General features: G+C 55.6%; 1 protein-coding gene across 1 annotated transcript in view; it reads right to left on the minus strand.

Moving 5' to 3' along the window:
- Nucleotides 1-1,227: 1,227 nt before the first annotated feature.
- NUDCD3 (NudC domain containing 3) overlaps nucleotides 1,228-14,745 on the minus strand; it is a 29,257-nt gene continuing 15,739 nt past the window's right edge. Inside the window, exons 3-6 of the mRNA XM_066206219.1 lie at nucleotides 13,455-13,587; nucleotides 9,054-9,197; nucleotides 2,862-3,050; nucleotides 1,228-2,277 (exon numbers count right to left, since the gene is read on the minus strand). Coding sequence (XP_066062316.1) covers nucleotides 2,167-2,277; nucleotides 2,862-3,050; nucleotides 9,054-9,197; nucleotides 13,455-13,587 — 577 coding nt within the window. The 3' untranslated portion in view covers nucleotides 1,228-2,166. The remainder of the gene's footprint in view (nucleotides 2,278-2,861; nucleotides 3,051-9,053; nucleotides 9,198-13,454; nucleotides 13,588-14,745) is intronic.

Raw genomic sequence — 14,745 nt, forward strand, 5'->3', positions numbered from 1 at the left:
CCCGGGACTCACCCCCCTAAATAGCCCTGTGTCCAGACTTCCTCTGGAGCATCCCCCTAGGACCCCAAATCTAGACTCACATCCACACCCCTGGCAATAGGACTCACATTCACACCCCTCCCAACAATCTCACAGCCCCCCGCAAAAGGTCCCCAAACCCCCACCCCCTCCGGATCCTACATTCTCCCCCTAAAAAGCCCCAATATCCAGATAATCTGCTCAAAGACCCCATATCCATGCCCTACCTTCTCCAACCCCCCCCCCCCCCCCCCGCCTCGGGGAATCCCCCCTATTCCCCCAATACTGCGCTCCCTCCTCCCGCACCAATGTCACCCCAAACAACCCGTACAGGCTCCAATCCCTCCTTAAGCAAAACATCCGGGAGAGGTCAAGGCAGGACAAAATCACCCCCCTGCTTCCCCCAAGGGCACCTTGAAGTCCCCCAATGTCAGCAGCATAATGCGGGGGTGGGTTTTGGTGCACGGGACACACAAAAGGCCACCCTCAAGGCCACCAGTAGCCCCAGGGCCTGGGGACAGCGGGGTGTCCCCCCCCAGCCGGAGAGGTGGGTGGGAGGGGGGGGTGGGCCCCCCACGGCGCGGGTGGGCGGCGGGCGGCTGGCGCTGCTGTTGCCATGGGGACCGTGGGCGGCCGGGGAGGCCGCGGGCCCGGTGTGCGCATCAGCACCGGGAGATGTCGGCACTGGTGGAGGGGTAGAGGGGAAGAGTGGTGGGTGACACCTCGGGGGTGGTAACCCCAAAGCATCCACGATATGAAACCTAGCCAGCTTTGGGGATCCCATATCCACCCCCCTGTCCAAGGATGCAAAAATCCAGCACCTCTCCCCAGGGGTCTCATATCACACCCCAAGGACCTCAAAATCCAGCCCCCTCGGGATCCCACATTCCAACATCCCGGCACCCAAGTAACCCATAAATCCAGCCCTCCTCGGGGTATCCTATATCTAGCCCCTTCCAGGGATCTCAAAATTCACTCCCTTCACCCCCAGGAATCCTATATCCACACCCCCTGAAGGACCCCCAAATTCCACTCTCCCCAGGAATCCCATATCCACCCCAACATCCACCCCAATGTCTGGAGCCCCTGCTGGCAGACAGACACCCCAGGCATCCTGCTTGGGTGTCCCTTTGTCCCATAAGCAAGGTGATGGTGGAGAATCGGGCACACCCATCTCCCCAGAGGTGGCACTGAATCACTCACAGGCCCCACGGTGAGACATGTTTATTGCAAACTAAGGGTGGGGGGTGGGGAACTGGACAAGGCGCTGGGAACCCCCAGCCCACACACTCCAGGGGGGAGGGCTGGTGCGAAGCTGTGAGAGTCAGGCTGGGCCTAGGTGGGGCCTACTCTCCCCACTCTCAGACCCCTAAGTACCATGCCAGGAAACCCGTATGTTTCTGAGGCACCCGCCCAGCTGCCGGCTATGAGGGGTGGGCCTGTAGCCCCCCGCAAATGGCACTGCTGTGGGGAGCACCCCCACTGCTCCCTGATGAAGGGGGAGCAAACCCTAGGGGATGGCTGTGGTCGTTGCCCACTCCTGGGTGTCCTGACAACCCTCCAGTGAGGAGGTGAAGGAGGGGGAAACCAGAAGGAGGCCTTCCCCAGGGCTGGGTAGAGGGCAGGTGCAGCACAGCCCCCTTGGGGTACCCTGGAGAGGGGCTGGTGAGAGGATGTGGGGGTGCCAGGCGGGCAGGGTGCTGGCAGAGGCAGGCTTCCCCATCCCCACTGCCCATAGCCAGCACCCATCTTCACCTGTGAGGGCAAAAGCTGCCCAGTGCCAGGGCAGGGAGGGCTCCACATCCCCAGAAACTCCAAAACCAGTATCCTCATCCACCAAAATAATAATGATGTCACTCAATGCGACCCAACGCACTCCCTCTATTCCAGAAAAACATGGAGCATCAGCAGCACAAGGTGAGGGGCAGGGAGGGGAAGGCAGGAGAGGGGTCCTGGTGCCCAGGCTGCCGTGGCGACAGGATGTAAATCTGCCTGCTTCCTCAGGCTTCCCCACACAGCAAGGATGGGTGCCAGCAGCATAGATGAGCGAGTCCTGGGCACTGGCACTGGGTGCGAGGGTTCTGGTGAGCATCCGGGGGCGGGGAGGTCTCCTCTCCCGGCTTTATTTTTCAGTTGTTTTGGCCACTGTCAAAACTGGACGGCACCGGGGGAGATGTTGAACATAGAGGGGTCGAATTTCTGGCCGCGGAATGGCGAGCCCTCGGTGTCCCAGCCCTTCTTTAACATCTCATGCACCTTCTGCAAAGAGGTCACAGGCTTCTGTCAGCCTGGGGTGACGCCATGCTGTTCCCTGCACCCCTTGCTCTCCCCGTCGCTCATCCCACAGGCGCTGGGGCTGTGTGGCCACCTGACCCATGGAAAGGGCTGTGGGAAGCAGTCCCCCTCCTCCCTGGCTGGCAGTAGTGATTGCCAAGGGCACACAGCACTTCTGTGCTCCCCCCGGCTACCTGGGAAAGGGCAAGACAGCACCCAGGGCGGCACCAGGCAGCTCCTGGGTCGGGCTGAGCCCAGACCCATGTGGGTCCAGCCCTGAGCAGGGCCAGCTTGGGAGAGAGGCACAGGGATGCAGGGCCCATCCCTGGTACAGGGGATCTGGGCTTACAGGCACTTGTTAAGGTGGAAAGGGAAGACAGGAGTGGAGTGCATGGCAAAAGATTGATCAGCAGAACCTCACACCCCTCAAATGTTTATGTGGGGGGACACTGTGAAGAGGAGCTCTGAGAGAGAGCAGAGCCATGGGGCCCCTTTTCCTGGGGATGGACCCTTGAAGGGCAGGTGGGAGGGCCAGGTTGGGGCAGTGGCACAGGGTAGCCAGCACCTACCAGTTCATGGCTCTGGGGCTTGCCCTGCAGCTTCTGGTGGTAGTCAAAGGTGAGGCGGTCAAGCACAGCATGCTCTTCCTCGTCCACTGTGGCCATGGAGCGCTCCTTGTTGATCTTGTCAATGTCGATCTGCTCCTCACCCTCTAGGATGGCATTCCACCAGTACTCATCCCCCTTGTTCAGGTTGATCTGGGGACAAGGTGTGGGTCAGCGAATGGGGAGAGGTGCCCCTGTCCTGCCCAGAATGTGGTACCCCTGCCCACCTCACAGCTCCATGGCAGTGATGACAGCAGCATGGGGCTTGCCCACGAGTGGAAGTCAAGTTCATACTGATCCAGCCTCACAGCTGGCAGAGGGGGAGGGATGCTTGTGCCTCCCTTCCTCAGCAGCCAAAGGTTTTGCAGAACCCTGCTGTGGGCCCCTACAGCCCCAGCTCAGGCCCCAGGGATGAAACCTCAGCCCATGCTACAGGTCAAAGTCAGGAGCAGTGTCCCCCAGCGGTGCCTGCCTAAAGGTGACCCTGGCTTGGGGCTGCATGGCTGACACAGCAGCAGTGACAGAGCCCAGGACTGCCGGATGAGGAGGCTGTCTGGTGGAGTGTGGGGCCTGGGCTCCTGGTGTGATAGTGCAGCCATCTTGCCTTTCCCTAACCTAGAGGGGAACCTTGGCTCAGCTCCCCTGGCACTGACTTGGTGGGCAGCAGCATGGGTGGCAAAGGAGGCAAGGACATCACCTGCTGCACTGTGCCACCCCTGCTGACTGCCAGCATCTGCTTCCCATGGCACTGCAGCTCAGCAGCAGCCCCGGAGGGATGGACAAGGAGAGGGGATAATCTCCTTGCTCCAGCCAACATCCTCACTGGGAAAAGCCACTGGCTGTAGTCATAGGGCATCCCTGATGGCAGTGCCTGGAACAGAGCTGGCTGGCCGCTGGGGCTGTGCTGGGGCCAGCATGGGGCATCCTGCAACAGGAACTCCACCTTGCTTTTAGTTTTTCCAGGAAGAGTGGGCTGCTTCCTCCCATGTATTTTAGCACTAATCCCAGCAGCAGGGCAGATTTATGGCATTCACTGGCCTCTGCAAAATCATCAATAAAGGCAGACAATACAATTTGCTCAAACCTCCCTGGAAGCTCAGTAGCTCCAGAGGGGAAAAGATGGACAGCCATTCCTGTTACAGAGCCAAGCTTCTCTGTGGTGTGAAGAAAAGGAACCAATTAATACAGGAGGGGGTGGCTGGGGTTTAATCCTTCTGGGAGAGCAGAGCCAGTAAAATATTCCAGCTTGGGGAAGGCGTTAGTTTTTCCAGCTAGACAGGCATGTTTGTTCGCTTTTTAATTGCACAGTTCTACTTTGGAGGGGAGGGAGAGCCACCGAGAGGTTGCTCCTGGGCTTCCCAATCCTGGGTGGGCAGGTGGGGGAGTGGTAGCGCCCCCAGAACATCACCCTGCGACAGAAAGTAAAGTGGAGGGGCAGCAGCCCCAACTGTCTCACACTTGCAGCAGGAGCCCCCTTCAGGCTCCTCAGGTTTGGAACACGAGGGATGTCCCCACGGTGCTGCTGTCAAGGCGTGAGCTTCCCTAGCGAGGGCTCCAGCACAAGCCATGCTCCCATGGCATTGCTGTGAAGCATGCTGGGTTTGGTATATCCCTACCAGGGTCAGCCTCCTGGCAGAGGGTCAGACAAGTGTTGGAGCAGTTCAAGCATCCCCCCAACTCCATCCCAGAGCACTGGGGGGGAGGGTGGGGTGGGGTGTGGAAAACCCATCCTGGAGCATCTGGGATGGAAACCCATCCCCTCTACCTTCCCTATCAAACCCCTTTCCTTTGCTGCCACCCTGCCACCATCTGCACACCTCTGCAGCCTGGGGTGATCTGCTCATCCCTCTTTATTCCAGGGGGAAAGCTGTCAAAGTGACACTCACTCCCAAGTTTCTAAATGAAACCCCAGTTTCTAAAATGAAATGCCCTTGGGCCAGGAAAAAGGTCACTATATTCACATGAGTTTGCGGTTTCGTGGTTCAAGGCGGTGCTGGCGGACTTGCTGCAGACAGGTCCCACCTCCAGGGTGGGGGATACAGACACAGGCCATTTTCCTGGACAATTTCTGCCAATGTCCTCTCTAGATCCAGCCCCTGCCTGGCTGAGTGTCTGTGTTATGAGAGCCAGTGGTGATGGAGATATGCAGCTGGTTCCCCCCAGAAGGACTTTGGGTGCCCAAAGGTGGAGGCAAGGGAGAGTTGAGAAGCCATGGCAGGTTTCATTTCTGGTTCGTTCCCCACACGTGCCAGTTCTCTCCCACCCACCTGCCCACGGAAGAGGCTCTGGCACTCAGCTGACAGGCCCCCCTGAGGTTGTGGGCACCACTGGGGAGAGCTCAGGAAACTGGGGGGCTCCAGGAGGGAGCATGGCTTCTTCCACAAGGACAAACCCTGACCTGATTATGTTTGTCACTTCGAGACAAGGAAAAGCTTTGCCTGCACTTGACACGGATGCTCAATTTTCCAGCCAACAGCTCTGGCTGGCCCCCAGGGCGCCGGACATGCTGAGAGTCACTGAGGAAGGATGAGGTCCCTGCAGTGTGCCTGTGCCCTCAGCCAGATTTCGGCTCTGCCTGATGGGTCCCAGTGGAGTAAATGCCCAGATGAGTCTTTTGGGGCGCAAAAGGAGGCAGACACAGCCTCTGCAACAGTGGCCTGAGGAGAGAGAGGCTTGCAGGAGGCATACCCCAATGCTGTATCTGAAGCTGGCAGTGTCCTCATGCCAAAGCGCTCACTTCCCACAGCCAGTGTCCAAGACATGAACTCTCAGCCACGTTGGATGGGCTGTTCCCTGGAAAAGCACCAGGGTAATGATGGATTGCAAGGAGGACTGCTGCAGGAACAATGGGACACTCAGCAGGAGAGACCCTCCAGCAGGTGACAGGCATCACTGGTATGGACACAGTGTCATGTCCCATCTCCACCCCCTACTGGGAAGGTCACAACCTCTCATTGTCGGTGCTGGGCTTTGCGGTAGCACAAGATTTCCTCTCTGATGCCAAATACCTTATTAAACCTTGAGAGATGCTCCCAAGGGGTGTAAGTAGGTCTTGGGAAGACAACCTCCGCCTGCCTGCTTTCCTGTTGGAACCACAGCATCCAAAGTCACCTCAAAAATCATTGGGAGGTGTTTAGGGGGACAGAGGAGGCAGCAACGCCATTCTCAGCAGTACAGGGAGGGCAGGGCTGAGCACCACTGAATTGTCTCCCCTCAGCCTCATGGCTCACAGGATGACAAGCCAAGATTGTAATAAATGTTCAAGGCAGGACTTGCTGACAGAAGCCCAAGCATGGAAAACAAAGGCTGAGAGGAATAGAAAAAGAGAAGGAATGGGAGAAAAATCCTCCACAATGAAAATAATACCAAAAGGAGTTGTGCACAACACTCAGTGGGGATTGCTAAAAACAGCGAGGTTATTTTAATCTCGCTTTCAACAAGCAAGCGGGTGTGACAGAGAAGTGAGAGCACAGGGATGACACCCAGGACCAGGGTACCGTACGGCACGCCACAGGCAGGGGTACAATCCTGGGACAAAATCCCAAGCAGGAGGTATGGACAGGCCCCCACCCCATGTCGGCAGAGCACTCCACTGCGGAACAATGCCAGCTGGATTCTGCTGCCATGCACACAGCTGTGCCAAAGGATGAGATGAGAAACATGTTGGTGTTAGGCTGGGCTCCAGCTGGGAGAGCTCCATGGAGCAGGAGGGGAAAGCAGAGTGGTCTCTGAATGCTGGTAAGGGGAGTTCTGGGGCAGCTGGAGTGCAAGTGACATAATGAAGAGGATACATAAATAAGAACACCAGGCAGGATGGGGGAAGCAAAACTAGGATGGGTTTTAAGACAAAATAATCTTCCCAGGATAAGAGCTGGAGGAGATGGGAATCTGTTCATGGTGTGCCCATGAATGGCATCCCAGAAGGGAGCTGGGGGGAGGCTGAGGACAGTGAAAAAGCTGTTACAGAAACCTCCTGAAGAATCTGGGGATCTTGATGATCCCTGATATGTTCTGCAAGAGGACATAGGATTCAACAGCCTCTCTGCACAGAACTGAGACCTTTTCAGAAAGATAGGACCAAGCAAGAGAGATTCCACCTCCTTGGCACCAAGACCAAATTCTGCTGCAAGGGATCACCTCAATTCTCAGACCACAAACACACAGTATGGACAGGGCCACCAAGGTGCCCCAAGCAGTCCCCAAGGCAGGCAGGAACTCCTCGGACAACCCCAGCACTGACACTGGGTGAGTTCAGTTTTGGATACATCCACACCCTGCCAGGGAACACCATCCCTGTGTCCCACAGGGAAGCCAGGTGGTACCTTGCAGCACCTTGCAGGAGGGAGACAGCCCAACTGCTGCATTTGGAGCTTACACAGAGCAATGCACAAACTGGGGCACAGAAAGGGTCCATATGCCCCATAAGCTCCAAATAAACCCCAATGGCCCTATCCAGGCACTGAATGAAGCAATACATTCCCACATGGGTGGGTGTCCCCTGATGAATGAATCGGGAGGAGGTGCAAACCACTCCTGGCTACTCAGCGCATGGAAAAAGGAGATGCTCTTGGGCGAGAATTACTCACTCTGCTCCAGTTACCTTACAATTCTTCAAGCGAGATCTCATCCCACCATCAATATGTTGGCAGCCAGCTGGAGATCCTCACAAGCCTGGGCTCATGCTATTCGAGGCAAGACCCAGCTCTTGGGTTGGGGGTCATGGGCTCCCCACACTGCCCGTGGCCACTCCAGGAGTCATTGAGTCTCGCTCCACCTGTGCCATTCCCAGGCTCTGACAGGTACTAAAGAGACACTGCCTCCCTTGCTGATGCTGCAAACACCCACCTGGGACTTCCAGACTTCCATCCACACTGTATGGAGCAGCCACCCATTGGGCCACATCCTCTTCAATGGGTTTATGCCGTTCCAGGATTTTTTCTTTGTCCCAGGTAAGCTAATTTTCAGGATGTTTATATTTACAAAATGCAGGTTAAGAATGTCACTACCACATCCCTTCAATGGCCTAGCAGCATTGAAGTAGCTCCTCTCCCTTGCAGAGACCTCACTCACCCTTTTGGCACTTGCCTGTCACCAGAGGTACATCCCTGTGGATCAGCAGTGGTCGAGTGGCACTGTGCAGCCTCCCCACACACCATCCACAGGATTCCTAACTCTGGCAGCACATTCCCACACCATTTTCCACTGTGAGGGCTTGGATTTGGGTGCCATCTGCTGCCACCTTCGTGCCACAGGGAGAAAGGCTTGGATCCAGCTCCCTCCCTCCCAGGGACAGCATGTGTCCCCTCCTGGGTCTCACAACAGCCTTGGGACTCCTGAAATTCTCCTGGAAAAGCCTCTGGGTGGAAAAGGATAGGGCAAAGATGGTCACAGGTAGCAAAATCCTGCTCCTAGCACAATCCTGGCCCCCAAACTGGCATATAAACTTTGGAAACTGTTTGACACTCAAGATCTCAGGGTGATGGGCAGAACTCCTGCAACAACTCCAGCTGTGAACACAGCTGAACTCACACCCTCAGCCTGAACATCTGGAGCACATCAGAAATGAGGCTTGGGGCTGGGAACCCACCAGTAATACACAGCTGGGCACCAGCAGCCCTGAGACTGTCTCAACAGGGATGATTTGGGACAACAGGCACACAGCAAACCACAGGCCTGCTGAAGGAAGAGGAGCCACAGTGTCCACATCAAACAGGGCAAGTAGGAATCCCGTGACAGGACAGAAAGGAATGGTGGGGAACAGGCACCTGCCAAGATGCTGGTGTCGGAGTGGGGCCAGAAGAGTTGGAAGGCAGAGTCAGCAAGGCCAGGTGTGCAGGACCAGCACTGTGGTGCAGGGTCCCATGCCAGGACTGGGGACAGTGACCACCCCTAAGTCATGACTGTGCTACACCAGCTGGAACTGGGGACCCCTTTGCCCAGCCTGATATTCATGCTGCCCAGCTGGCATCCTGACAGGCAATTCAGGAGTAGGAGGCAAGGCACAGCACACATGCAAGGGCAGCATGAACCAGACGATGGACAGGCAAAGCCAGACACAACCAGAGCTGGCTGAAACTTCCACCTGCTCCAGTTTCCTATGTCAAGTGTGGCAGAACTGCGAGCCAAGGAGACATAGCTGGTGTAGACCACCCTTACCAAAATGCACTTCCCAGGCTCCAGACTCCACAGGGAACTCTCTGTGTTGATCTTGTGGATGAGTTTCCCTTCCATGAGGACGTGTTGGCTGCTCCCCTCCAGCACAGCTACACGAATTGCACCACTGCTGATATCCACAGACACCTGGAAACAAAGAGAGAGACAATAATCTGGAAGGCTCCTGCTTGCCATCTCACTGTGCAAGCTGGGGTTTGGGGTCAAGTGCACTTGCAGGGGATGAGAGAAGAGCTTCCAGCCCTGCCTGTAGCAGCAGGGTGGGAATCCCACTGCTCTCTCACAGCAAACAGCAATAGTTTGGAGGAGAGAGGGAAACTCTTCAGGGAAGGAAAAGCAGTACAGTCCAGCCATCAGGGGGACCCTTGAAGGATTCAAGGCAGCTGGTTCTACCCCATGCCTCAGTTTCCCCTCAAAGAAGATCAGTAATGCCACAGGCCTCCAAACAGCATTCAAAGGTTGGGCACCTACTTGCTGTGAGAGAGCTCTTCAGGAGTGTGCCTGTCCATCAATGTGACAAGCTGAGCATGAGCGTGTGTCACCCTGATAGATAAGCAGGGGCCATTTGGGGGTTCTTATACTAGGGCTGCAGCAGGTCATCCCCGCTTTGCTGCACCATGCTGAAAGCATGCTCCTTGGCTCTGCTTCTGCTGCTGGAGCCAGCACTGGGCTCAGCTCAGGCCTCCCATCGGGTGTGTGAGGAGGGGCCGTGTGCAGGAGGAATGCTGCAGCATGTTTTCCCAGCTCCCTGCTACAGGGGCAGCTCTGTCCCCAGGAACGGGGCCAGTTCCCGCCCACAGCAGCCATATGGGAAACCCTGCTCCGACTTGCCATGCAGGTGACATGGCTGCCCCCTGGGGAGACAGAGGCAGGCTGTGAGAGGCACGCAGTACACTCGGTCTCCGTAGAGACCATATGTTCTCTCTTGTCCCCTCCAGCTCTGAGGTGCCACCAGCAGAGCCTATGCCAAGCCAGGGGATGCAGGGAGGACCTGGCTGGGAAGAGGTAGGATCGTGGCCCCCAGTGCTGGCCCGAGAGGAGGAGACTGCAGTGAGATTTGCCTGCATTCTCTCCCAGAGTTCCCCCAGATCTTCCTCCTGCTCTGCAGATCTCATTTGAAATGTTATTACATTATCCATTACCTAGGAGACTTCCAGCAGCTCACTAGCTCCACACAGGCAGAAGACAGGCAGAGCTGCTCCAGCCAGGGAGGGCACCGCGGCTGTGTCTGACTGATGTCACCCGGGTACAGCCCCCGAACCTGCTGTGTGCTCTGGCAGGATCAGAGGAGGCCCAGCACACAAAGGGTGACATGGGACTGAGCTCCAGTGTGAAGGCTGAGAGCAGGACTGTGCTCACAGGGGATTGGGGAAGGGACGTGAGGATAGGCGAGAACAACAGGCTGTGACCTGGCATGTGGCTGTGGACAGCCTCCACAAGAGCAGCTTGTAGAGGACAGCCTCTACAAGAGCAGCTGCCCTGGGATGAAGACATCTCCAGAGGAGGTGCTCCCTCCATGGAGAAGCTCCCTCCAGCCCAGTGCTGACACCTTACTGCAGAGACGAGGCATGGGGATGAGGATCTGCCCTCCACTACCACCATCTGCTCAGGTCCCTGGCTGCAGGGACAGAGCTACTGATGCTGGGCTCTCAGCATGGCACAGGGCCTGCCCAAAAAGGACCAAGGGGAAAAAAGAAAGGTGACTCCCAAGTCACCTTCTGGGGAGAAATTCTTTGTGGTGTGGAGGGCAAGGAAAGCTGGAGACATGGAAGGCACAGGCACAGCATTGTGTCTGTGGGATCTACATGGAAAAGAACAACCAAATGTGAGAGGAGTTTTATTCACAGGTGGCTGCACAATTTATCTGGTGGGGCCTAGGGACACCTTTAAGTTGGCTCTGGGACCAGCCACGCATTGGAAGAGGAAGCAGAGAAACCCAAATGGAAGAAGAGATACAAACTGGGAAAATTTTACCTGGCCACTTTGCTGTGCAAGCAGCCAACATGAGAAGCAATTGCAACACCTGCTCCTATCTGCACCTAGCAAGAAGGTCCCACCCAGCACACCAGCCCCCCAGGAGTAGGGACAGGGGCAGTGCATGCCCTGCTGGAAAGCCCTGTCCCTCTGTGCATGGAGGGGCATGTCTGAGAGGACCCATGTGTGCACAAGGTGGTACCTGTGGACAGCCCACACGGGGGGAAGGCCAAGAGCAACCCACAGTACTCTGGCAGCTCTGAAGCTGCTTGTCCCTCCCCATGCGCTCCCTGCGAGCACCTCTGCTCCCCAAAACACTTGGCTGCTCCCAAAGAAAGCCAGCTGTCGTAAGCGTGCTGTGGCCTTTTCACCACAGTGATTTCTGTCCACACTGAACGCCCATGCCTGCCCACGCAGCTCAAACAAGCAAATACAAACTGAGAGAGGAATCGAGCTTGTCTCCTCTTGAGTCCAGCAACGAGAGGCCTGGAGTCATTATTTCTATTTAACTGCTCAGATCCATAGCCTCTGTTGCACCCATAAGTAGATCAGAGAGGTGGAGACCATGGAGGAAGATGCTCCCACCTACCCAATCGCCCATTTCCGCTCCAAGGACACCTGAGCTCCATACAAGGAAACCTTAAGCTCACCAGAGCAAAATGTGCCATAGCAACAGCCTGAATTCCAAAAAGTCTTCCCAAAAATAAGGAAGACGGTGAGCAGCATTAGAGTTGGGTGCACTCTGAGCCCAGCGACCAAATGGGGAAATTTTTAATCTTGCCTTGGCAGGCACAAGCCAAAAACCTGATAATTTTTTAAAAATATGAAGCTGTCTGAATGCAGGAGAATGTTGCTCTTGTGCAGGTACCCATTAACAACATGTCCAAAGTCCATGGAGCTTTTAAATTGCTCTGAGTCCTCCTGCTCTGGCCCAAGACCCAGTCTGTCTGTTCTCATTCCCCCAAGGCTGGGAATACATAGAATCATTTGGAAATGGAAACTCAGCTGCCAAGAGAAGCCCCAAGAAGGATGGATGAACAAAATACCAAGAAAGAGTGCAAGGAGAAGGGAAGTCCAGCACCCAAACAACCAATCACTTCAAGAGGGCAGCATGGGCAGGTACTGCGGCAGGAGTAGGCTGAGCCATGCCACAAGCACTGGCATGGGAAGGGGGTGTCTTGAAACCTCCTTTGCCTGCTCTGAGGTGCAGAGACTCTCCCAAAGTGATGGCACAGTCTTGAACCAAGGAAAGGTCAGGAAACATATCTTGTCGCCACTCCTGTGAGCTCCTGCAGGCTCCTGAACCTCTCCATGCCTGAGGATGGAGCAGACAGAGCCCTGGGTGGGGTTTTTGGCAAGGACACAACTTCCCTGAGATGGAGGAAACTTCCCCAGTCAGGGAGAGGAATCGTGAACAAAGTATGATGCGGAGGGATGGAATATCCATCTGGACACCCCAGAATCCTTTGAAGAACCAGCCTGGGTTTTTTTTAGAGACCTGCTGGGTGAGATCCATCTTCCTGGTGCCTTGCTGTGCCTGTGGCAGCCATGTGCCCCCTCACCCCTCTGGCCTGGGCTGCTGCTGCCAGTGACATTCCTTTGCATGCTGAGGAGCTCTGTAGGCTGAAACCAGTGACAAATTCCAGCGTGCTCCTTTCAGCCACCCTGGAAGCAGAGGACAGCAGGAGGCGGGGAGCACAGGCTTCCCATATGATAAAATAGAGAGGGAAGGGAAACACTTGGGAAAGAGTTCAAACTTTTAGGTCCAACTAAGACCAGCCATGGGCACACTCCTTTCTGGGTCCCAGACCAGGAGAGAACAGACGTGGTGCAGGAAAAAGAACATGACCACAGAACAGGGAAGTTCCTGTCTGAGCCAAAGAGAGACGTGAGACCGCTCTGTGCACAAAGCCAGCCAGGGGGAGGGGCTGGCCCTCAGCCTCCACCCTAGGCCGGCTCCCTTCCATCTAGAGCAGGTCAAGCCACACAGGGGCTGTGCCTGATCCAGCTCCCCAGTGCCAGAGGAGCTGTTCCAGCAGCTCCTGCTTCCAAACAGAAGGCAGAAGACACTCAGAGCTAGAGGAACAAATGAGGAAGGGCATCCATCCCCAGCAAGGCTCCAAAACACACGTGTGAGTATGCAGGTAGTAGAAGCAGAAAGAAGCACAGAAAGGGTGAGGCAGCACCAGAGAATCTAGCTGAGATGGAGCAGAGGACACTGCAGCACAACAGGAACACAGTCTGTGACCTCAGTCCTCACCAGACTCACACTGGAGAATAAGGCACAGCCACATCCTGGTCCTTCAGTACAAAGGACAAGGAGCCTTTCTGCTCCAAACACAGTTTTCCACAAAAGCTGCGCACCCCGATGGAAAGGGAAATGCTAAAGAGACGTCGCTAACACCACTTTACCTGTTTGCCTTTGACAATGTGCTTGGGCACAGGCACTTTAATTTCCAGGTCACTGTAGTCTTGGGACCAGGTGTAATTCTCTCGCACAGCTCCATTGTAGCTGTCAGGGTTTGTCTGGAACTGCTCCTGTCTCCTGGTGGGGGGTGAAAGGGGTGATATGTTAAAAATCAGAGAGATGAGAGCCTAGAAAGAGCAGGAAGCCTGAGCGCAGGATGTAAGAAACCAAAAGGGAGGGCATAGCCTCTGCTCAGCCCTCCGACAGCATCTCCAAGGCTGGGCTTCTGCCCCATCTCTCCCTCACTACTGGTTCTATGGAAGGGAGCAGGTCCAAGTAAGCAGCCACAGGACAGAGAGACCATAGCCACACTGCCCACTGTGGGCGACTCATAGTCCCCTCTCCCCAGTCTGCTGGAGCACTGGTCAGGCTGATGAAAGGACAACTGGTGAGACACATGACGGTGACAGTTTGGCTGCCCAAAAGGTGCAGCTGGCCCCCACTGGGCCCCGGCCAACTCTGCTCCAGTAGAGAGTCCCTTGTTGCCTCCACTTCCCATCACAGCTGGAGCAGGGACACTGGCATGTGCTGGGTGTGAGCTGTCTGCCAAGCCACTCTCATGGCTGCAGCAGTGGTGGCCTATGGTTGTGACCCAAGTTCATCACGGGTCACAGCACTGGTTCTCCTCACCCTTATTTTAACAACTGGGAAAGTCACCAGCTGTTATGATCAGGGCAATTTTTTACATGGAGGTGATGGAGCTGGGGACCAGGATGCCTCAAGAGCCATCCCAGAGTGCCTGGACAAGCGAATCATGAACAACACTCTGAGTACAACACAGCCCCTTCCAGCTGTAGAAATGTCAGAAAAGCTGAGAAGACAGCTGCAGGGTTAAGATGGGGTTTATCGATAAGCAATAATCAAAACAGTGTTTCCAGCCAAGAAAGGAGATCACCACACCTATATCCCTTTAAACTGCTGGGCTGGGGATCTATTCCACTGAACCCTCACAGAGAGGGCTTTCAAATAAAATCAAATCTTCTAAAGATAGCTGCAGTGCTAACAAAAGGCAGTGTTATTTTAAAATGTTTTGATACCCACCTAGGCTTCAGTGTAGAGCTGGATAAACATGGGGCTCAGGGACTTATGTAAAGGGGGGGCTGGTGAAGAGCAGCCCCAGGGCACAGACAGCCCTGGAGAGCCTATCTTCCTGTGCCCCACTGCCTTCCTGGCACTCCCACTCTGGGGGGCCCTCACTAGTACGGGGTGGGCTTGGCTTCAGCAGCACAGTGCCCT

The sequence above is a fragment of the Chamaea fasciata genome, unplaced genomic scaffold, assembly GCF_029207755.1.
Source record: "Chamaea fasciata isolate MVZ Bird 193981 ecotype frontalis unplaced genomic scaffold, bChaFas1.0.hap1 SCAF_30, whole genome shotgun sequence".
In the NCBI taxonomy this organism is placed as follows: Eukaryota; Metazoa; Chordata; class Aves; order Passeriformes; family Sylviidae; genus Chamaea; species Chamaea fasciata.